The 25,189-nt window shown below is 39.7% G+C and overlaps 1 protein-coding gene across 3 annotated transcripts in view; it reads right to left on the bottom strand.

Moving 5' to 3' along the window:
* Positions 1-23,702, bottom strand: part of dock8 (dedicator of cytokinesis 8) — a 56,546-nt gene extending 32,844 nt beyond the window's left edge. For all 3 annotated transcript variants that reach the window (XM_085475705.1, XM_085475703.1, XM_085475704.1), the window contains exons 1-8: positions 23,404-23,702; positions 11,128-11,227; positions 6,893-7,068; positions 6,425-6,496; positions 6,121-6,229; positions 2,443-2,652; positions 1,596-1,681; positions 1,003-1,069 (exon numbers count right to left, since the gene is read on the bottom strand). In XM_085475705.1, the coding sequence (XP_085331831.1) occupies positions 1,003-1,069; positions 1,596-1,681; positions 2,443-2,652; positions 6,121-6,229; positions 6,425-6,496; positions 6,893-7,068; positions 11,128-11,227; positions 23,404-23,456 (873 nt within the window). In that variant the 5' untranslated portion in view covers positions 23,457-23,702. The remainder of the gene's footprint in view (positions 1-1,002; positions 1,070-1,595; positions 1,682-2,442; positions 2,653-6,120; positions 6,230-6,424; positions 6,497-6,892; positions 7,069-11,127; positions 11,228-23,403) is intronic.
* Positions 23,703-25,189: the final 1,487 nt, after the last annotated feature.

Raw genomic sequence — 25,189 nt, 5'->3', positions numbered from 1 at the left:
ATTGAGTGAAACAAGTATTTGATGCCCAAGCAAAACATGACTTATTTTACAGTAAGCTGTAAGATATTTCTTAAAGTAGGTCACCAGGTGTGCACTCAGGAGTGATACTGGACCACTCCTCTTACAGTTTCCTGGTTTTCTCCAAACACAGCGGTTTGAGCTGATGCCAAAGAACTCTAGCACAGTTCAGAAGGCCTATACATGTACGAGCCTTCATGAGCAGAGGGACCTTGCAAGTGCTACAAGATTTCAATAGATTACGCTGTAGTTTGTTATCTGTGGTGTTCATGGTGCCTTCAGACCATTAACACGCAAATAGCGTGTTTTGGCAGTTTTGGCAGAGCCACCATCTTTCTCATCATTACCCTGTGAGGAAAGATTTATATTTCTTCCCTTTCCGAATTGTCGCACCACGAGTTGTCACCTTCTCACCAAGCTTCTTGTTGACAGCCTCATAGTCCATTCCAGCTTTGTGAAGGTCTACAGTCTTGTCCTTGACATCCTTTGACATTTCTTTGGTCTTGCCCAATCATGATGGAGAGGTTGGAATGGAAGAAGCTCATTTTGTGGACAGGTGTGCTTTATACATATAACAAGCAATAGATGTAATGGACTGGTTGACTGTGGGAGCAGAATTCTGTCAAGGTGGGGTTTTTGGGGGGGATTTTTGGTTGATATTCAGTTTCTCTCCGCTAAAATGAAACCATCATAAAAATGAGAGACTATTAATTTCTTTTAAAGTGACCAAACTTACATATTCAGCCAGGGATAAAATAATTATTTCTCCCAGCTGTGTGAGAAAATGCTAAAATACACAGCAAGTATGCAAACAAGCAGAGAGTCCCAAGACTGAGGAAAGTGTTTTTTTACTGTTATTCTTTGTTGCTTATCACACACACACACACACACACACACACACACACACACACACACACACACACACACACTTTTGTATAACATTAAAAAAAAAAGTGAATTTGACAGTGAAAAAAGTTTGCTCACCTTTTTCTTCTCTTTCAGATCATACAGTGCCATGGTGGCAAATATGGGTTCAATTTCTATTTCAAACCTAAAAGGCCACACAAAGGAAAATTAGATTAGGAGTTTTATCGCAGGAGAAGATGCAAATCCTGAATACAAATCCTCATTTTTTTTCCTCAATTAGCTTTCCATCAGTTTTTGATTCTACTGATTTTTCAGGAATTTTAATTCCTGTTAGACACAAATTAGTTAGAGGAAGTGATGATGCGCTTGAACTGAGGGTTAAAAGGATTAGAAAAGTTGCCAAAGCATTGCAAGCAGTTCAACTCAAATATTTGGCAACTGTACGAATTATACAAGGATGACGAAGATCAAGACTATAATGCAGGAAAAGTGCATTTGCATGTGTTCGAATGAAAGAAGGAGCAAAAGAGACAGAATCCCACAGAGAAAGGGAGGGACGGAGAGTTTCTGGAAAACAACCACTGCCGAACAACACTCCTCCACCCTCACATAATCCTCCATCCATCACTTAAACAACTACTCAGCTATGCAGCTGTTTAAACTACAAGACTATTCTCCCTACTACAGTATAATGAAAACGTATGACATACTTTATAGACTGGCATCTGATCATAACGCGCTCTCCAATGTGTTCTCTGGGGCAGTCGGGAACAGGACGGATTTCCACTGTATCTTCCTGTAAGATATTTACAGAAATATGTTTAAAAAAATAAAGATTTAACTAAGCACAGATGCTTGTGGATGGAGAAGAAGCGAAATTAAGAACACAAGTCATGTCCACACAGGAAGCGATCTGCAGCAATATAACAACCAGAGACCATAGAAAGTCAGTGATATTTGTGAATTTTAAGCAACTACAGGCAACTTCCCGGATAAACTCTTCTCAACCTCGAGACGAGCAACTAAAGTTATTACCAATGAGAGTGCAGGATACACTGATCATCATGTAACCAGGTAGTAAATACATTAGAGAGTTACCTAGGCAACAGAGAACTGGAAAGTCCCCAAGCTCATTGCATATTGCTCCCTGTGTGGGCACCTAAGGTTTCAGATGTGTATTTAATATATTATGAAAAACGAGAAAGGGCTGCAACTCTTACTAGTTTCATTATAGATTATTTGTAACTGGCAGTCTATAAAATCTTAGTGAAAATGTGCATTACAATTTTCCAGTCACAATTTTATTAGTTTTTGTATCATTTATGAATTTGTGTAGTCAAAAAAAAAAAAAAAAGAGTATTTTCTATTTACTATTCAGTTTTAGATGTCTTAAAATAAAAACTTTCTATTTACTATCTGAAAGAAGTGGTTGTACATCCGTTCGATTTTTGGTAATTTTTGCAGATCCCAACTATCATGAAAGGCAAACGCAGCAGCTGAAATATTAATGGAAAAAAAAACAAAACAAAAAAAAACAACTTTGTTTTTATATCTCACCTCATCAGGTGGTGGGTAGAGCGCAAACAGCTCAGGGTGTCTGTTCCCTTGCCGTGTTTCCTGGTTTAAACGATCCAGCTCTTCATGGCTGCTGAAAGCCAGAAGACCCTCAACTCTCTTGTCTGGAGTCAGGCACCGCAAGTTAAAGTCAGAGGAGGTCAGTGTGTGGCCAGAGTCATCTGTCAACGTTGCTAGAGTTGGTGACTTGACCTGGAGCAATGACAGAATAAGAGCAGGGGTAAGGGTCATGTCATGGCCAGGAGGAGAGGAATTAAATAAAATGAAAACACAAGGAAGTGGAAGAAAAAGGCAGGAAAGCACAAGGAAAGCCAAATTATGGGACTATAATATCCAGAGGAACAAGATTAGTAGACACATGTTGTTCACCCTTGGTTTAAAGAAAAAGACAACCATGCATTTACCTCAAACCTTGTTTGTAACAACAGCATATCAACACCGTGCTGGAAAAGCATTTTATCAACCATCATCAACATGCACTGTATTAAAAATAGAGCTTCCACTATTACGTGGTCAGCGGACACAACAAAACAGGCATTTAGTCAGTCTAGACAGCCTCTGTTTTAGATTGAGACAATGACAGGCTCTTGTACTTTTCTAAACAAGGCTTACTCAGTATAGAAGACACAGCATATAGCTGTGCTTATGTTCACTGTATTTAAAAGAGAGTAAAATGACTTGAGTTACTTCACAATATTCAGCAGGTGTGTATAACTAATCCTTAATTTTTTATGAACAAGAAGCTTTGTTTTGTTTTTTTAATATTTGATACATAAAAATTGACCAGCCAATCAGTAACAAAGGGCCAGAAGGTAATGAGGTGTAAGTTACTCATCATTCCTGATATGATATTGACAGAATTTTAAATGAGTTAATCAAATTCTGTAATCAGATCTCCCAACAGGCCTTTGGGTTTTTCAACAAAAGTGAGAACAGCATAGAGGGTTGAGCTAACTGAGTTAACCCAGAGCTAGAAAAAGCGGCATAATTTTGACACTTAGATGTGATGTGATTCATAAATGTGCTCAGAAGCCTTTTGAAAAAACAGCATCTGAATATGTTGTCTAATTTTTAAAAAAAATGAAGTGTATTAAAAATAATCTGATTTCAAAAGTGCTTTAATCCCGCCACCATTCACTAGTAATGATCGAAACACGTACTGTCAGAAAGAGTGGATTCTGGTAGATGGCATAAAAACAGCAATGGCTGCACTGACACCAGAACTGCTCACAAAAGTGTGTGATGAATTTGACTATTGTACTGACACATTCTGTGCATCCAGAGGGAGACCTATTGAGTAGTTGTGAGCAATGTTGTATGTAAAACTTTATATTCAGTCAAGTATTCTAAAATGCACCGCAAGCTTCTTCGTTTATTACTCCAAAAAAAAAAGGTCAACCTTTTATAGTTTTTGTTTTTTAGCAGTTTTAATTGGCATATAAAAGATTCTTACATGTTAAAAACTCTTTAGGCATCAATCCCTCCACCTAAACCAGAATCAGAAAAAAAAAACCCCCCACAAAAAAAACCAAAACCAGCCTGACTGCACAAGGAGATCACATGATCAGATTTTTTCCCCCATTGAAATCATGTTTTTTGATCTGCTGTTATGGTTCAAGTAAGAAATCATAAGTGGGAGGTCTCTCAGAAAGGCATTGCACGATAAGGAAGTCCACCTACAAAAGTAACTTAATTTGGTGTATAACCTCTTCAAATGGATCAATGATTTCATTTAAAAACAAACAAACAAAAAAAACAAAACAAAACAAAAAAACAAACAAACAAAAACAAACAATAAAACCCCCTGTCGCCAAGTAAATATCTGCAAAGAAATCAAATTTCCTAAAAGTAGCATTAGAGTGCCCGGGATATGAATCACTGCCTGTAGTTGGAATATTTACAAAAAAACCCCCAAAAAACAGGATGGTGGGGCACCGCTGTAGCTAACTCAGTTGAGCAAGCAACCCATATGCCAAAGGGCTGCAAGGGGCCTGGGTTTCATTCAGCCCTGAACCATTTCCTGTGTCGAGATTTGCGAATTGAGCTTTTCACCTTGAGTTGAAGCGATAGCCTTTGTATCCAGGCAAGCACGTATGCACAACCGTAATTATAATGACACGAGTTCAAGATTCTAACCCCAAAAATGGGGTTTAGCCAGATTGCAGGTCATAACCTCACTGCTCCCAAGCTGCATCCTGATCTGAGCAGTCCCTCTTGCCACCCGTTCTCCTTGTCTCTTTCACTCCTATCATCCATCAAATTCATATCCCAGCTCTCACACCACAGGCTAGGACTGACTGAGTTTCCAGTCTGCTTAAGCTTCACAATGTTGAGGCTCCAAGAGTCCATCACGCCATGATTGTTAAAGCAGACTGGTCCATAGAAGAGAACTATTAAGTGCTGAAGGACAATAGAGCTGTTCTTCCCCTCTCTGTCACTCTCATTCTGGCATATAGATCATGGGAAGCCTACAGCAGTAATGAGGGCCTTTTGGTTTGGGTAATTAGTCAGAATTGGCAGGATGAAGCAACAAGAGACTGGCTGGGGCTAAGGGATGGCTGGGCCAGGAACTGGGAGTGGCACTGGCTGGGACTTGGATTGGCCGCGACTGTGTGATTCTGGGAGCTGGGATTTGGCCACTATAAGACAAATAAGCGACTGAGAGGGCACAGAGAGGATGTGAACTTGGCTCAGTGAAGGACTGAGGCAAGGATCCATAATGAAAGATCCAAACACTTGGATGGCAGCTACTGATCTGAAAAATGCTGAATATAATACAACAGGGCTGTGGTGCACTAAACTTAAAAGAGCCACTGTGTAGGGTAAAAAAAGAGTGATGTGAATAACAACACACTGTTGTGTTCTCTATTAAAGCAACCCCCACCCACTCCCCGCTCAGTCTCCCAACCCAGTCTCCCCCCAGCCTCACATTTCACACCAACAATTGTCTCCCAAGCCTTGATCAGTATGGACTACCATACTGCTCTCACTACAATGTCTTTGCCACACAGAAGTCACTTTATCAGAGTTCCAACGCACTGTCATTCAAGGACAAGTTGTGGCAAGTAACTTTTCTTGTAGTTCTGCTTAAAAATAGCATTAAGCTGTTGGGGAAATCCACTTACTCCATTTCTTGTCAGTATTTAGATTGGAAAGTCATTAACTTTCTCATATTCTAGCTTAGCTAGACAAAAAAACAAAAAACCCACTAAACTAAACCATCTCTCACTGCTGGCTGTTGTTCAGCAAATAATAGTTACATCACAACTGCAGATAGACAAATTACACAGTTGTTCTGACCGTCTAAAGTGGTAATAACCAACAAACCAAAGCAACACCATCTAGTCAAAAACCTGTTTCTATAATAACAAGCAAAATCAGATGTGACGACCTAACTGTAAACTGAGACTACAGCAACAATGCATGTCTGAAGCATCACGCTGCACACAAGAGGCCGAGAAGGAAATCAGTGAGGACTTGTTTCTTCATAGTATGCTGCACGCAACACTGAACAGGAGGAAGGCTCCTTCATTGAGTAACAGGGTGCTGGTTAAGACACAGGCTAAGTAAAAGGGTACTTACACTCAATATTTATTGGGTTATTTATCCGAACCTCTAAACTAAAACTTTAGCACATGACTGTGTGTTTGTGTTTCTTACCGTTTTTTCTTGATTTTCTGGCTGAAAATCCGACTCAAAGGTCTGTTTCCGAAGAAGTTTGTGTAGGCCAGTTCGCTCTGAATACACACTCCAGCCATCCCCCTGGCATCTTCATGCATACACATAAGACAGAAAAGACACAAAAACACAAAAAAGGGCATTCATGGTTAACTAAAAGACCTCTGAACCAGTCTGGATAACAACACTGAAGCATTATGCAGTGCATGTGTGCAGTGAATATGAGAGTCTTTGTAGGAAACATGTAAACATAAGAATGTATCAGATAGGACACGCAGTCTTTTACCTTCTGGAGACGACGAGCCACGGCTGGGTGTAACTCTTTATGCAGTCTCTTACATGCGGATCTAGTTCCACTCTGTTAAGAGATAAGGATGAGGACAATGAGATATGCAGACACATGCAAGCAGCTGAAAACTTTGAATTCTTCTCCTGTCTTAATTTGGACTTCATGGTCACGTTGTGAATACTCTGAATAAGCAAAGATAACGTGCAGAAAGTTGTTTTACAATGAATTTGGGGAGACAGTCTAAATATTTATTTTATTACAAAACAATCTGCTAAACTTCTTTGGAAGATGAATAAAGGCTTGTTACCCACCTCTGAACATCAGTTTAATCAATATTTTAAGACATTCAGAGAAACCTGTCAGTAAAAAACGCTGTCCTTTTTGGCTTTTTGTGAGCTCTAGAAAACCATGTTAATTGACTCATAAATTATCCTCTTATTTAACAATCATTGGCCTGTAACATACCCATCCTCTGGGACAGAGTGTCGAATAGTGCGACACTCCTTTTCCACCTGCTCCACCTTCAGGTCATCATCAGGAAAGTCTCCAAATTCCTGCATCAGGGCAGAGTCTCCACTTTTTAACTGCGACATGAAGAATTCCTCCAGGTCCAAGGGCTCCACTGCATCATACGTCTGAGGCTGGAGAATTGAAGAATGATGGAGAAAATATTGGGATTGGGAAGATGGAAAAAAAAAAAGTGAGAATACATATCAGAAAAAAAACAAAACATTAAAATTAAATATCTAGAAAATACTGGCAACCACCAGTGCTATCCTACAAGACAAAGAGGACACTATGGAAGAGAGCAACAAATGAATAATAACTAATGATTACATGCAGAGTGATGTGTAAACTTATAGAGAGTCCTATTGCAGGAATACTGCAGTGTATCTAAACACTGGTTCACGGTTACCTGATCCAGCCCTAACTATAAGCTTTTACAAGAAGCAAAATGGAAAACCAAACACTTTTCATTTTACAGTTTATACAGCCATTTGTAAAATTCAGACACACTACAGAGAAGAAAAAGGGAAGCATAACCAAACATGTTGAATCATGAATATTTTCTAATACCTCATACCTGTCTGAGAACAAAAGACACAGGGACTTACACAAGCGGAAACCGGAACAAGCTGGCATTCAGGCTGTTTGTGTGTGTGTGTGTTTTTTTAAATCCTATTTTTAGACAGAAACTGTAACTCCATCTCTACTACATCAGATCATCACAAAAGCAAAGCTGTAGTGGTTTCAAAGTACAATATAAATGGGTTGAAAGTTTCATATTTAAGCCTTTTAACAAATCTGTACTCTGACACAGATGAGCTTTTATGATCATTAGAAAGTGTACCAAAAGGGGGGGGGGGGAAGCACAACTGATGAGATAGCGCACCACACATCCTTTTTTGTCGTGCATTGCTGACTGTGGTCGTTAAAAAAATAAACAAAAAAAACAAAAAAGGAACCTGCATGGAGCAGGTGTCACTGCAGCAAACTGGGCAGACCTCCAATCTGATAATCATCAGGGGTTAGCTGAGGTAGGACAAAGGTTTAGAACCATATCCTATAATGGCTACATTTTCCAGACCAATTTTAAGCCTAGTCCCAGACGGAAAGCTTTTTTTTTTTTTTTTTAGTTTTTTAGTTTTGTTTTTGTTGTTGATGGAAATATTTTTAGTGACTGTGCTTAATCTGAGCCATGGAAATGGGCTAAATGTCATAATGAAAAATTACTAAAAAGAAAAACCCCCAAAACTGATGAACAATAAAAGGAAGCCATTCTAAGAGTATGAATTTGAACAAGAACAGTCAGACATTTTTTAGAAGAATATTTCAGCTTTCAGTCACGCGGACTGTCCCATACAGGTAAAATACAGATAGCCTGTCAAAAACTGTGAGAGAAAGTGTGTCTTCAGGCAGACAGGAAACAGGGGGCCAAACCAGCTACTGGTATAGACAGTAAAAGATAACATGTATACACATAAGAGGTGGAAATACCTGCAGAAAAACATGAGTCACTGCTGTGCTTAACTTTTAAAAGCTGAGCAAATTCCATTTGCCTTCAGACATGTTTTTGCACATCAACCCACCCTAAGGGATATTTTTCCTCCACTAAGCAACGACGAGCATGTTGTTGCACACGGCCGATTATTAATGCTTAGCATGCAACACATGACAAAAGAATACACAGACAGCCAGAAGGAAGAACTATATCATTATTGTTTTAAATGAGAGGGCTCCGGTATAAAAAAAAAAACTAACTCCTCCTCTCTACAGAGGACAACCTCATTATAGTAGCAAACTTCATCTGACTCCATGTGCATTTCTCTGGCTGTATGCCTCAAAGTTCAAAGAATCATTGTAACATGGCCTCTTTTTCTTGTTTGGTATGGAGGCTAACAAAAACAAATGAATGCAAATCTATGCATGCCTCTGATCAGTGCCTGCTGCTCTGTGGAGTCATCAGAGGTGCCAGCAAGAATCCAGCTTTCCTTGCAAAGCCAACAGCCACCAGACGTTTTTGACAAACTTGATCACAGGTGCAATAATTGCAGTGAAAACCATGAACGGCTGGAAGATGTGACAAAACTCAGTGAAGAATGTGCACAAATGATTAAATAAGACAAGCTTTTTTAAAAACAAAAAAAACAAATAAAGCATTTTCATGTAAAAATGACCATTTTAAGAAGCACATTACTGCTGTCGATATACAGGAGGAACACAGAAAAAAGAAACAGATGTAAAGAACCCAAGAGAAAATAAAGCTACAGTAAACATGACAGAAGATATGTGAGCAAAATCTCACTCTAGTTTCACAAAAAGACTGAGCTCAAGCCGACATCGCAAACTTACCCTGCTGAAAACTGAACACCATAAAAAGGAAGTGTACAAAATGGCGCACTCCGGATATGGGGAACCTACACTGTGTACCTACTGGCGCTCAGTGCTTTTGAGTGAAACTAAGCCACAGTGCAATGCACAGAACCCCTTTAAAGTGGGCTTCATAGACCTAGAAGCTTAAAGAAAACCATCAGCATTAGCAAAAATAAATCAGAAGCCACAGAGTCAATGCTTTAATTGGAGCCTGACTGTTTAGAGACCCACAAAACGTTTAGACATCAGTTTTAGACATTACCGTTCTCAGCTGAAAGGGACAAAACCACAAGACACTGAAGGAAGTGACATCAGCAAGGCGTCCCTCCATCAACTGGTGTTTCAACAGACAGGAACAGAAACTAGAGATACATACATGTGCATGCCACACACACACACACACACACACACACACACACACACACACACACACACACGGACTGCAAGCTTTTAAATTTGTTAATGTCTCTGACCAGGCAACAGTTTCAACTCAGGTTCAGTCTATATTAACGTAGTGATCCGCATAACAACTGCAGCAACAAGCACCCCTCCCTCATCCCTGTGCTAGACGGGACTGCTGAATAATGTAAAACTATCATCCCAGAGATTATGGTATTAAAAATCCTCTCCCGCATCCCAAATCCGGACATATTGAAGATTTGCCTGGATAAGCTGCAAGGTAGGCAGCGCCCATCCAGTGCCTGTCAGTATCCAAGGCACTGACCCATTTCTCAAGCAGGTTACAGATTAACCATGCTGCATGCTACAAGCCAGGTCAGGACAGCTGGCTCAAGTACTTCTCCTCAAGACCTGTCAGCCAGAAAGCTCAAGAATCATTACTAAAATAAAATAAAAAAAAAATATAAAAAAAAACAGCCCAAAAAAACATTATTTAAGGGTTTAAGCTCTGTCACTCAAACACAAATATATGTCACAAAACTTAACAACTGCAAGCTTTAGAGAATTTTACATGAGAGAAATGTAGGGCGACACAGAAGAAAAGATGCGAGGAAAAGACAGAAATAGACGAAAAGCGAGAAGACTGAGAGCAGAACATATAAAGCTGGGAGGCAGAGACAGAGGTTCAGAGGGTACTACAGAGAGTGCAGCGGGAGCAAATCCCCGCAAAGGATTACTGTGCATCATTCTGTCTGTAGGCATTGGAGGGCAGGGATCGTTCTCTGTCACGCTTCAAATGAGGAGAGTAGAAAACAACCTGCCATAATGACTTTCAAGTCTTTTCAGTATGTGCTACATTTTTCAACGCATGTTAAGCCAAAGAGCAGCGTCAGGCCGGTGTAAACGGCTATGCAGGCAGCTCTTTGCAAAAGCAGCAGCTCATGCTGTAGAAGAACTGTTTCAGGATTCAAAGCATAATCTTCAAGGTGAGACACCACACCGAGTCAGACAGTCCCAGAGCTAATGACAGCAAAGGCAGGATGTGAAAATGATACACTTATAACTCTCCAGTGGTATAAGCAGAATCACTAAAGCAGCATAAGAGGAAGCCACTCCACTGATGTTTTAGTCACAGCATGATTTTTCCCCCACTTCAACTAGGATTTCATCACTACTGCTCTGGTACAAGGGAAGTAATAATATATAGATGTAATATTACAGCACACTTAACATGTTACGCATTTGAATAAGGAAATATAAGCATAACTGGGAAAAAATACTTAAAAAAAAAAAGTTCATATTGCTAACATTCCTTTCCTGAGATCTGCCTGCAGTTCAAATCTGGATGATATGACAATTTCCTGCTGAATAAAACAAAAGACTAAACTCCAAAAGCAAAAGAATTCTTTTAACAGAAGGAAACTCACCACAGTAAGCCACACTGTGGCCGAAGCGTTCGAGTTGGTTCGGCTGTGATGCAAGCCATGGTTCCCACCAAAGTGTTTCCTGATCTCTGCAGAAGAGTGCCTGAAACAAAATGTTAGAAAACACAGATTTATAAGGTTTTGTGTTCATGAGCCAGAGTATCATATTTGTGTGCTGTTTTAAAGGGAATGTTTGCTTTAAAACAAGCATTAAAAACTCTACAACCTCATCTTTTGTGTATAATTCCAACCACATGCACACATAGTGTATCTTAATGACAGATGCAACAGCACCAATTCCGCAATTGTTCTTAGTCGAATCGGCCAGCCATGGTGTTCCTATTCAACTATTGTTCACTCTCTACAGAAGCCCACCGCTGCTGGCTGTGTAGAGGCTTTGTCATGCTTGCGTTGAATGATATGGTGTCCCGCTGTAAGGGTCAGAGCAAGCAGGAAATCAACATGACACAAGAATGGAGTACTATTCAAATATGTTGGGTAGATGGTGTTTGTGTTTGCCTGTAGCTTTTACCAATAAGAAGGGAGAACAGTGCCCTGATTTTCTGCACACATTCCATCTCCATGATACGGCCACTAATACACTAGTTACTTATTTCTAATTAATCCACCATATCACTGGAGCCCCACCCAAATCTGCGCAACAGCAGCTCAGTAACAAAACCCCAGTCTGTGTATGTATGTGTAAGTATATGTCATTTTGAGTTTTCTCGTGTGCGTCTTCTGTTAAATTTACTCCATTTTCTGTGTATTGTTGCATATGCAAGCGTCAGAAAGAGTTTATTGTAACGCTGACGCACAGGGAAGCGTTAGAGGGCAAAGACTTGAGCAAATGGGTCACATTCCCGACTGCTTCGCCTGTGGTCAGTCTCACGGGTTCAGTAAGTCCCCTTGGCCATTGTTACAACATCGCTGTTACTAATTATCACCGCAAACTAATAACAAATGCTGTAAAGGAATGCCAGTATGTCAAAACCACTGAAGCTACAGAATCATGGAGCATGCACAATCTGATGAGCACTTTCATGGAAATTTCGAAAAAGAATTACAAAACAAGTACAATTTTCAAAGCTTAAAAACAAACTGGCATAATATGAATACTAACAACATGACACAGTATTGTGCAAGGCTTGAGCCAAGCCCCATTTCTTTATATTTCCTCAGAAAATGTGAAATGGGTGCACTGAAACACATAAACATGCATGTAAATACAGTACATCAGGCAAAATCAGAGCTTGCACAGTTCTAATAAGCTTAAAAATCAATACATGGCATGAAAACCTTTATTCAATAATGTTGATGTCCTGGCACTGGGGAGGACGATCCATGACTGATGATGTTCTATTGTGTATTTTTCTATCCATGTATGCTTTTACTATACTGGCAATGCGTTTCATTGTAATCAAAAATGAAGTTGTTGCCAATCATATACTTTCAAGATGGCATTACATGATGGATCAAAATCTGATGGTACTTTTCTGTGTTCATAATTCCACCCCCAACACCATGGCTAAAAAGCAACTCTAAACCATGACAGAGGCATCTCTCAGGCCCTCTTTGAGATCTTTACTAGATTTTTTCCCCATTACCTAAAGGAATGACTTTCAGATACTGTTCATCTGCTGCAGCTATTGTCCCCTAGGCCTGCCACTTCTTCTTTTGTCCTCCACTTGTCCAGTTTCCCCAAATATTTTAAGGAGGCGATGCACAATATACCAAGCAACGCAAAAACCAAATTAATTTGTGATTCATGTGGTTCACTGGTTCATCCCCTTTCCCCCTATCACCATCCCTCTGAAAATCATCAGGTAGAAGAACTAGACTAAAAATTACTGCAAAACCAGACAATGTCCAACAAAAAAAAAAACAAAAAAAAAAAACTTGGACAGCCTGGAAAACTATTGCTCAAGATCGCTTTAAAAGTTCCAAGAAAGTCTGGCTGCTTGGAAATAAGAGGCAGATTAAGACTTTTGAACTGTACTGAGCTAACAACATGACATACTATTATTATGAATGTGTTTACTATACTTGAGCGAGCCTGTTTCAGTCATGCTGTTTATAACACGTTCTCCTCCCCCTCTAAAGCACATAATATGCTGAGTCAATAAAATAACTGAATGCCAGAAAAGGTCATGGCATGGGTGGGAAAACAGTATACACAATTTACACAAAGGCCAAAGTCCAGCACTGCAGCAGCATTTTTATTTAAAGCCATAGCTAGCTGCTCACGGCCATTAAAACAGAGTTTTAAGAAAGTGGTGCTGCACAATAAGTAAAAAGAATTAATTGTGTACATTAAAAAACAAACACATATTGCAGCAATATGCTTGTAAAATAATCACACGAGCCAGATTAGAGGACACACACCCACACGAACAGGTACAGCTGATCAATTGACCAGATTAGCAACAGCAACACCAATGCAATGCAAAAAAAAGCTTTGCATTCATGGTTTAAAATATATTTTAACCACTATGCAAGTCAAAATACAGCTGCGGCCTGATTATAGTCTACAAAGTTACACACACATATCATAAAAACGCTCACACCTCATGTCTGCTCAGTATACGCACACAATCATATGGCGGTATCTAGTGAACAAGTGTAGAGCAGTATGTTTGTCCCTCGCAAGATAACACGGTGGACACTGGTTGTGGAGGACTCTCGCATACACACCTTTACCTCCATATCAATAAACTAATCTCTGTTCGCTCTCCTTAAAGGGAATGTGCCAGGTTACAGTTTTAGTATGTAATATGTCAGAACTGCATACACAGATGAGGTTTAAAAGGGGCTGCAGTATAATAAGCTTTAAAAAAAAAAAATCTATTTGTGGAGACCTAAGTGACACACACACAAAAAGAAATCACCCACCTCAAATGCCTCTTCTTCTGTCATGTTGTCTCTTTGAAATCAGAATAAGCCACTGTTGAGATTTTCATGACAAAACTAATAAAAAAATCCAATAAGGCTGAGGCTTTTTTGTCCAAAAGCAGATTGTCTGGTGGGTGTATTGAGTTTATACCCAAGACGATATAAACTCTGTAATAACCCTTCTCATTACATGAGACTTTATAAAGACATGCCCTTAACCACTCTAACTTGTGCCATTTCTACATATCTTCCATTGGTACTTTCTAGCTCATACAACCTAATAACACATACTGTACATAAAGTATAGCTAATATATGCACATGGGTCCATGTGCTACTACGCATTCACTGATACAGATTAAATGCCCGTCTATAAAAAGACAAGGCAAGTAAAACAGTATTCAGATCCAAGCAGGCATTTTTTTTTACCACTACACAAACAGCTTGACACAGCAGACAGCATCTGTGTCTCTCTTCAGTGGTGATGGGTCTTGGCATCCTTTGCTACATAAAACCAAAGCTGCTTTTGTTAGGAAAGATAAAAACAGAGCTTTGGTCACTTAAGCAAAATAACACCAAAAACAGCTTGCATCACTGATCTAGCAAAAACTGGTATCTGATTGTGGTTTTAGTAAGACATCATAAAGACACAATTCCTGGAAAAAGGAATTGCTTCTTGTGGATCAACCCAGAGACAAAACTTTATAAAGGGACAAATATTTGATTTTAAGCAATACTTGCCACTACTGGAAGCACTGCAAAGTTCATAAACAGGGTTGAATAAAAGTCAAGACTCTAAGAGCAAAAAAATGTTCACTGTAGGACCTTTCATCAAATCTATCAGATCCTGCTGAGTAAAGAAAAGTACTGAAATAGCTTTGGTTTAAACCAGCTTCTCATACAGAACTGCAAGCCTGAGATCTCTGAGAATACCAACAGTGGTGCTGCCAACTTCCACTGTGCTCTTATGTCTTGCCCTAAAAAAGTAACCAGACACTAGATCATCTTTAGACACTTTGTTACTAGCAGCCTATATCAATATGGTGTGCACTGTACTCTTAAAAAGAATTGAGGAAACCAGACAATTGGAGGACAACTGTGGCAGACATAAAACTGCAACAGATGAACAGTATCTAAAAGTCATGTCTTTAACAGGACTCAGACTATATCTGATGAAGCCGATGCGCCATCAGAAATAGTCTCAGTGGAAAAGTAGCTGACAATCAGTGACAGGTTTTTATAAAGTTTTGAATGCATAATAATGACTTTTGGTTAGAGTCATTGTCAGTATGTACAGAGAAGGTGAGGAAACAAGTAGATTCTAAGTGTCTACAGCCATCTGTAAAACAGTGCAGACTCTGTCATGGTTTGTGCATTTCAGCTAATGGTGTGAGATCTTGTCAAAATTATTGGAATTATGAACTAAGAAAAGCACCATCAGATCTGATCCACCGTGCAATACCAACAGGGAAGTATCTGAGTGGCAACAGCTTAATTATGATACCAATGTAGGTTGCCAAATTAGTGTGGAAGAGCGAAAATGTCTGCATATTGTGTGCTTGTGTTTTATGTTGATGTGATTGTTTTCATGTGGTGTGTACAAATGTCTGACTTCCACTGCAAGCCAATTTCCCCATAGGGAAATCGATCAGAGCTCAAACCTCAACATTACTGAAGCAGCGATGATGACTGAGAACGGAACAACAGGCAGCAAAGATGTTCATACCAAATATTGACTTTCCAAGTTCTTAGAATTGTACAATATGTTTATTTGCAGATGTTTTAATAAACCTCTGCACCCATTTCCCTAGTAAAGTTTAAAGAACTAAAGGCTGATTCAAGACCTTTCCACATTACTGTATATACCTACTTTTAACCTTAGCTAGATCCTTACAATACATTTTCATTCACCTACTCACACAAACTCTCAGCCACCACCATCATGTAAGGTGCCTGGCTCCTACTGGGGTGAATTTTTGGATGCCAGGAATCAAAAGCATCCAAAAGACTCCAATGTTTAAGCATTCACCATTTCCTATTTAATCCAATCTTGGAGACATCACGCACCTACAGTGGTGTGAAAAAGTGTTTGCCCCCTTCCTGATTTCCTCTTTTTTGTATATTTGTCACTTTTAAATGTTTCAGATCATCAAACAATACATGGGCCTGTGTGAAAAAAGTGATTGCCCCCTAAACCTAATAGCTGGTTGGGCCACCCTTAACAACAACAACAACAACAACAACTGCAATCAAGCATTTGCAATAACTGGAGGAAATTTAGCCCACTCATCTTTGCAGAATTGTTGTAATTCAGCCACACTGGAAGGTTTTCGAGCATGGACTGCCTTTTTATGGTCATGCCACAGCATCTCAATCAGATTCAGGTCAGAACTGACCTAGGCCACTCTAAAGTCTTTGTTTTTTTTAAGCTGTTCAGAGGTGGACTTGGTGGTTTGTTTTGGATCATTGTCCTGCTGCAGAACCCAAGTGCACTTCAGCTTGAGTTTACAAACACATGGCCAGATATTCTCCTTCAGGATGTTTTGGTAGACAGCAGAATTCAGCAAGTCTTCCATGTACTGACGCAGCAACACAGCCCGAGACCATCACACTACCAGCACCATAGTTTACTTTTGGTATGATGTTCCTTTCCTCAAATCTTCCAAAAAGTTCTTTTTTTTTGTCAAATGTGAAACAAGCCTTTGTGTTCTTTTTTGCTCAGCAATGTTTTGTGTCTTGGAACTCTGCCATGGATGCCATTTCCATAGTCCCTCTCTTTTTCTTTTTCTTTTTTAAAATGGTGGAACTATGAACTCTGACCTTAACTGAGACATGTGACGCCTGCGGTTCTTTAATGTCATTCTGGGTTCTTTTGCAACCTCCTGGATGAGTCGTCGTGGGGTTAGGGTTAGGGAGTAATTTTGGTAGGCCGGTCACTCCTGGAAAAAGCTTCACCACTCTTCCAAGTTTTCTCCATTTGTGTATAATGGCGCTCACTTTGGTTCAATTGAGTCTCAAAGTTTTAGAAACTGATTTGTAACCCTTTCCAGACTGACAGAGAGTGACTTTGTTTCTCAGGTCTTTCTTCAGATCGTGGCATGATGTGTTGCTTTTCAAGATCTTTTAGCCTGCTTCACTTTGTCAGACAGGTTCTCTTTAAGCGATTTCTTGATTCAGCAGGTCCACCAGTAATCAGGCCCGAGTGTGTTTAGGGAAACTCAGCCTTACAAAAATGTGGTTAATCAAATTCATTATTTAACAAGAGAAGCAGTTACTTTTTCACACAAGACCAGGTAGGTTTGGTTAACTTTTCTCCCTTAATTAAGTTTAAAAACTGCATTTTGTACAACTCAATTTCAGTTCAATTCAATTATATTTACATAGTGAGTGAGAAAGGTGACTGAAGAAGAAACACTCATGCATCATGGGAATTCCCCAGGAGCCTACGCCTATTGCAGCATAACTAAGGGAGGATCCAGCCCCAGCTATATGCTTTATCAAAAAGGAGAGAGTGTTTTTGATAAGCCTGATCTTAAAAGTAGAGACGGTGTCTGTGTCCCAAATCCAAAGTGGAAGCTGCATAGTTCCACAGATGATCTGAAACATGCAAGTATAACAAATATGCAAAACACTAAGAAATCAGAAAGGGGGCTAATACTTTTTCACGACTGCTAATTTTGTCATCATTTTTGCATAATTTTTGTCAACTCTGGGGTCATAAACCTCCTTTATTCTACATTTCATTGTGTAATTATAAGCAGAAATGAAATAGAAAGCATTTGAGGTGCAATGCAGTACAAAAAGCAGCAAAAAAGCAAGGTGGCAACTTAAAAAAATAATATAAAATATTTTTTTTTTTAAAAATCTAAAAGTAACTTGTGATTTCACCATTATATTGCCTGAATTACTGTATATATATTCAGTTTTACAGTAACCAGGTTACCACAGTGCATATGAAAACATTGTTTGAGTTTCTATGTAACTTAATATCTTTGAGTAACCTTATTGTGTGTGTTTGTAGTGTTACTGACGGACACATAAAACATGCTTATAGGCTTTTTAGATCACGCTAAACCTCAATTAAAACTTCTCATAAATTCTCCTTTTGGGGACATGACATTTGAATCACTATTAAGAAAACATTTTCCTAGCTGAACACAAAGCCTGAAGACAATCATTAAAAGTAGTTTTCTTTGCCTTTTTCCTCCCCAAGTGATGATTTTAGAAAATTTAATCAACACATATGAGGACGGCACTATCAAAACAGCTGCTCCCCGGGAGTCAGTATGAAGCCACTGTTGAACTGCTGATGAGAGATCAGGCTCAGTGCTAAGACACAACAAGCCTCACACTATAATCATGTTATTTGTTAGTAAAAGGGCTTAAAATGCCTCACAAGTCATACTGTGCAGACAAAATGCTGCAATTACAATAAAACCCTAGCTTAGCATCATTAATCAGCTTTGATATTTTTCAATTATAAACACAGTTGATTAGTTCATACCTTATTAGACAAAAAAAAAAATTGGTGAATGATAACATGCTTGAATAATTAGACATTTACAGTCTGTAAGACTTCCCTAATGGATCAGCTGTTACGATATTGTCAGCATTATTTTCACTGTCATACTATGACAATGACATTGTTCTTAAGAAAAAATAAGATTCTCCTTTTCAAAGACACTGAGACTGGACAGCAAGGCTAAATATCTTATCATTTATCAGACATAAATAATTTTTGTTGAAGCTGCTTTGTGGGTTAAATATATACACAAGATGTCAGGTACGCCCCTCATTGGTCAGTAAACAATGGGTTACTTTTATCAGATGACACAGGGGAACTGGTGGTGGTCAGAGGGCCCGGTGGCGCCTGTGTCCGGCAGCCTCGCCTCTGTCAGTGCGCCCCAGGGCAGCTGTGGCTACAATGTAGCTTGCTATCGCCAGTGTGTGAATGTGTGTGTGAATGGGTGGATGACTGAATGTAGTGTAAAGCACTTTGGGGTCCTATGGACTAGAAAAGCGCTATACAAATGCAGGCCATTTACCATTTACCATTTACCAATTATAGAGTACTGTAAAAAGTCTCGGGCTGCCCCTGTTTTCCTTATATTTAGCTTCCAAGGAACCAGACTTTCTTGCAGTTTTTTTAAATGGTCTTGAAAAATAGCTCTCTAGGCTTTCTGAAGGTCTTTTAAACCTTTTCTTTGGACATTATCTGCTTTTTCAACAGTTTTCAATCTATTTCTTTTATCTGAACATTTTTAGCAGAAAGTTTTATTTGTTGACCCACTTAACACTGATGTATGAATCATTCGAACATACGTACCTAACTCAAGAGACCTTAAGTTGTGCCTACACATAATAGACAACTTAGGAAAGACTCAATTTTAAATTGTATCTTTTGGGTACTTTATTACTCAGTCTGTCAGAAAAACACCAAATCTTTCCCAGTTCTTTAGTTGAATCTCTCAAAAGCACAATAGAAGAAGCTTTTAAAACTATTTACAGCAGATAATGACTTTCAAATACTGTTTAAGTCCTTGAGTAATAGGAAATAAAATTCAGCAGTCAAGAAGTCATTCTTCAGCAAGGGAAACAAGGAGAAAAGGCCAAGTGATGACTCTAAGTTTTAAAGTTGTGGTTCAAATGGTCAACGTGCACAATATGTACAACAGTGCCTGTAAAACATGGTGGAGGCTCTGTCATGATTTGGCGCCGAATTTCAGTCGGTGTTAGAGATCTTGTCAAAATGGATGGAATTATGAACACAGAAAAGCACCACCAGATTTTGATTCACTATGCAGTACCATCTAGGAAGCATCTGATTGGTGACAGCTTAATTTATCAGCTTTGACAATAATACCAAACAAATAGAAAACTCTGAGTCACGGATTGGCCTCCCCAGAGCCTAGAGCTCAGCATTATTGAAGCAGTGTGTTATTATCTTGACAAAGAACAGAATAAGAGACAACATCCAAAGAAGAGCTTCGAATGTCCTTCAAGAAGCCTGAAGAACTTTTCCCGAAGACTGCTAAACAAAATGGCAAGAAAGCTTGCTAAAGTAAGTTCAGGCTGTGTTGAAGAATAAAGGTGGACATACTAAATATTGACTTGTTAAGCTTAAGCTTAAACAAATTACTGTCCCAATTTTCCTAGCAAAATGAGGCTTGGCTCAAGACTTTTGTATAGTTATATTAGATCATGCTGGGGGAGAATTTCCTTATCTGTGGGCACAACAGTTGTGTAATTCTTGTGCAGTTCTGAGGTCCAGTCTTTGAAGGGAACCCTCACAAGCATAGGGAGAACATTCAAACTCCACACAGGACAGGTGGTGGAAACCCAGGACCTTCTTGCTGTGAGGGAATACTGTTAATCCCCACACCACACCTACTTGTAGAGCAAGAACCCTTTACCCCAAAGAAGTAGGCCCCTTTTTGTTATGTCATACATTGCAGGTCTCCACTTGCCATGTGTGCATATGGTGTATTCCTTCCAGCTTTTTAGAAATCAATACCCAAGTGTTTCTCAGACAGAGTCTGCTTCTACCCCCTTCCTCACAGCAACATCTCTGATCAATAAGCCCCAGAGATGGCAAATTTGATTACTCCCACCAAGCATAAAATTATCTATATTAGCAAGACATAGGTAGATCCTTGAACCTTTAAAACCCTTTCCCTCCTCTCGGTGTTTTTCCTTAATCTGAGCAGGGGAGGAAACACAGGAAAACAGACAGAAGTGTGGTATAAATGACAAGAGCAGGAAAGCAGACCAAAGGGATGCCCCCAGTGTGCATCTCATACTATCATATGTCTCCAGACTTAATGGGCCTTAGTGCTATCAGCACAATCACGACTCAGCTTCCTGTCAAAGGGAGGCACGCACAAACACAGCAGTCATTTAGCAAGGCTCAGGTCACAGGCAGGCTCAAAGCATGAAAAACTGGCTGTAAGGAATTATAATTTCCAGCTTAGTCCGACTGCTTTATCTGCACACATTTAGCCAAAGTTTGTAGGAAACTGCTTTTTTTTGACACTCCACTGGCTCATAACTCAGTGGCCCACCAACAGACAGGCAGGTTCACAGATGTCATTAGCGAAAAAACCCAGAGGAAATCAGATGAAATTCAATCTAGATCCCCCCTCCTCGCTGAAGCGTATTGAAAGACAGAGGCCCAGCATCTACAGCTGTCCTCACACCTGTTACCATATGCTCTTCAGTCCAATCACATTCAATCTCGGAATATTAAATGTCCAGCAGCTACCTAGAGTCTACGCAAAAAAACTGGACACTCAGCTCATGTTATATTTTTGACTGACATATTTTCACTGCAGTTTTCCATTCCTCTTTTTTTTTTTAATATGCTTATGAAGAAACACACATTTCCTGATTTTAAACTGCCATTAGCAAAAAAGTGAAGTAAAACCAGTGAGTGACTTAGTGTCCCAGGTCGCAGGATTTCCTTCGCACTCCATCCTGATAAGAGGTGCCAAGGAAGGAAGTCTTCATAATTAATATATAAAATACAAGTAACATACAAGAAGAACTCAGTAAATATGGATTTGATTTGTTGACATGGAAAATAACAGGTCTTACAGCTTACTAGTGCACAGACAGCATAGATCAGGTTCATCTTGTGACAACTGTTCCTCTTTGTTCATGTGAGCTGCTTATGTATGGACTATGTTGCCTTGCATGGCTCTCTAGGTTTTTCCCCCTTTCACATCTGACTTTAGCTTGCACTTTTTCAAACAAGTGCATTTGAACTTTAATTTCTCCAACAATTGTCCAAACAACGTTAAGTATCATGGTAGCCACAATGAGTGCAGTAGTTTGTACTCATTATCAGATTTCAAAACCAACTCAGTTAGCAGCCAGTGGAACTCATAGATTTGTGTTAAATCTTCATCAGTGTTTTCAGCATTTACTTGCCATCCACTCAAAAGCATTTCCCCCTCACCATGCATTTTCCACCATTATCAATTTCCGTGATCGACTTTGCTGTTCTCTTTTTCACTTGCATCGAGCACCTGTTTAGTCTTTATACTGACATCAGCACAAACTCAATCCCAGCCAGCCCCCCCCCCTCCCCCCTCCCCTTAACTACAAGCACTTGAAAGCAAACATAACAACAGATATTTAAAGTATCTGCATCAGTGCCTTCAGTCTCGACAACAATAAGATTCTTTCAGGAGGATACAACCCTTAAGTATAATATGGGTTATAAATCAATGTGGTTCTCATGTCACATTGAATAGCAGCAGAATATCCAAAATCTAATCACAGTGAGTGTTAATCTATTCCATCGTTGCTCTTTTACTATGAAAAGGTGCTACAGTACAGCAGCCACTAATCAGTGCCTCTCTGCTGGCTCATCAGTAGATTCAGGCTGTGACCCAAGATCTCTCACATCCCTTAGCAGCTGAGCTCAGCTCTGCTCAGCACATCACATCACAGCAAGTCGTCATGATTCTTCCAGGCTATTAAAAACAAGAACATGGATTTTCTTGACTAAGTGATTTGTCAATCGACAGTATCAAACATTTGGTGTAACCAGTGTGCTCATCTTTCACAAAATATGGCTACTACTATATGGCTCTTTAAGCGTTACACATATGAAAACTTCTAAAAGCTGTATATGACCAAAAAAAAAACAAAAAACCTTTTCAGGGTTAAACTGATCCACACAAACTGACCTCCTCTACCATTTCAAAGGAGGCCCTACAGAACCTTATAAATATATTCCATCACAGTAGATAAATAGTGTATTTTTGTTAAATGACCCTACTGCACAGGAGGCATGGTACACAATAGGCTTCCATGTACATACTTCCTCCACACCTGCTCAAGTGTCACAGCAGGAACTATGACCACATCCCTAGTCATTTATACAAGCTCTATGAGCTAGTCAGCCCTCCAAAAATACAGGAAATGGTCACATTAGTAACAGTAGATATATATAATCAGCATCCTCACGAGGAGGAAGTGACATAAATAATGTGCAAATCGTTTAGCTTGGTGATAAAAGCTCAGCATGCTGCTCAAATCTGACATGTATGTAAATAAAGAGCAAGAAATAAACAAATTCATGCATGACCGACTGAGCACATGGCTGCCACTGTAAGCTTAACACAAGTTAATCATAACCTGCCATAAATTCTCTGAGCATTTAAAGTTGCAGTAAAGTTGGCTGTTTATAATCCTCCAGGCTGCCTTTCCCGGGACACAGTGAATCAACCTGCAGCATTGACATTCACAACATGCGGCTGCCTGCTTCACTCTGGACTTCCCTGAAGGGGAAGTAAGACTTCACATTCACTCCTAAACTAAACCAAACCAAACCAAACCAAACCGTGCCCCCAATACTATATTATAATTTCTCTACATTTACCTGTTGATTTTCAGAGCGAAAGCCCGCCGATCTGCGCTGCCCAGAGAAGCCATACGCGAGTCTGAAGTCCAGTCCGGCGACGGTGTCGCTGGTGGCTTTGGTGTTTTCTCGCGGTTTGGCACCGTCGCTCTCTCCGACGCACCGCTCCTCCAGCTTCGCTACAGCTCAACTGTCACACCAACGCTCATCTTGGTTGCGGCGGCGGCAGCAGCTTAACTGGGTGTATACTTCCGCATTTAATGAGAGCCATCCCGTGGAGACAGAGGGGGAGAGAGAGGGAGGTAGACATCGACGGTGCGAGAGTGGGAGGGGATGTGATGGGACAGGCTGGATGAGGCGCGCGCGCTCCCTCGCTGCCGTGGTGAGCTTTAACAAGCGCTTTCCTTCAGTGTGTGTGTGTGTGTGTGTGTGTGTGAGAGAGAGAGAGAGAGAGAGAGAGAGAAAAGCGCTGACCACTTTCGGCGTGACACTCAGACTGAGAGGGAAACCAAATAAATACACTTGTTTGATAGGTTGGCTCTGTCCAAATCCAAAAACGTCAGATTCACTTTTAACCACAACCGTAACCACATGAAGGTGCTTTAACCCAAACCCTGGCGGTGGAACCCTGAACCAAACATAGGTGTAGATTATCTCTGCTATGCATCGTGCCACCAGTATGATGGTGCACAAATCAAATCATCTGCTAAAAAAAAAAAAGATTGCTGGTATATAAACTGTTATAAATGCCTTGCTGGCCTGTAACTTGCTCAAAAAAAAAAAAAAAAAGCTATATTGGTTTTAATGAAGATTACTGAGTAGGTGCAATAATGTAGACTCATAAGGATACAGGAAAAACAGGGCATGTCTTTATATTATGTATAACTCCATTGTTTCAGTTGATTACAGCCTATTTACCAAAAATGAACAAAGATATTAGACATTGACAAACTAACAAAAAACAAATGTAAGCATCAGGAGTTTGGGAGCTAATTAAACAGGTGGGAGCAAACGGTTTGATCATTCATTAATTGTAAAATTGTCAAAATGTTAAAAAGTCTGCAGACAATGTTTAAAACTAAGTAAAGAGCCATCTTAACGAAACCTTAGTAAGTTAAAGAATAAGTTGTTCTCTAGCATGTGGAGAGATAGTCTCTCACTAAGAGAACTAACGGTATGTTTATTGTGACAGAAAGGGTCCCATTAACTATACTGCTTCAGTGTAACCAGTGCAAAGCACCTAATGTTCAAAAAGCAAAAAAACCCAAACAACAACAACACACACATCATACACTCACATACAAAACAGCAGAAAAATAGGACAATAGGGATGACATTCAAAATAAACCAAAATTGTACATAACCCCCCCCCCACACACACACACACTTCTTCCACCTCACGGTATTAGCTTAAATCTGATAACAGTGCTATTGTTCCAACCTTTTCTCTCCCACTTCTTGCTGAAGTCTTGTTGTATATCGCAAGTGTTCCTGAGTATGTAACCTCTAAAAAGTGTAAAGTTTTTTAACAACACATTTTTTGGGGGGGAAGATATTTTTCACTATTCTCCATGTTTCACGCAGTGTTTAGCCACAAAAACAAGAAATTATGCAATCCAGAAGTTATAAGTTCCTATGGGAGTCTATGCTATGGTGCCGTTTTGCTTGGTCTAAGCCTCACAAACACTGGAAAACACATCAAGGGGATGCACACACACACACAAAGAAAAGAAAATCTAAACAGAACATAACTGTCTTGTTTTGGAGTGTAGCAGAGCTCAGCAGCAGAGTACAAGAACAAATGATG

This window comes from Copadichromis virginalis, linkage group LG12 (assembly GCF_057382275.1).
Source record: "Copadichromis virginalis isolate Kocher_CV1m ecotype Utaka linkage group LG12, C_Virginalis_male_GT1.1, whole genome shotgun sequence".
Taxonomy (NCBI): domain Eukaryota; kingdom Metazoa; phylum Chordata; class Actinopteri; order Cichliformes; family Cichlidae; genus Copadichromis; species Copadichromis virginalis.
Note: the sequence above shows the minus strand (reverse complement) of the source record. Positions and strands in the feature narration are given on the sequence as shown.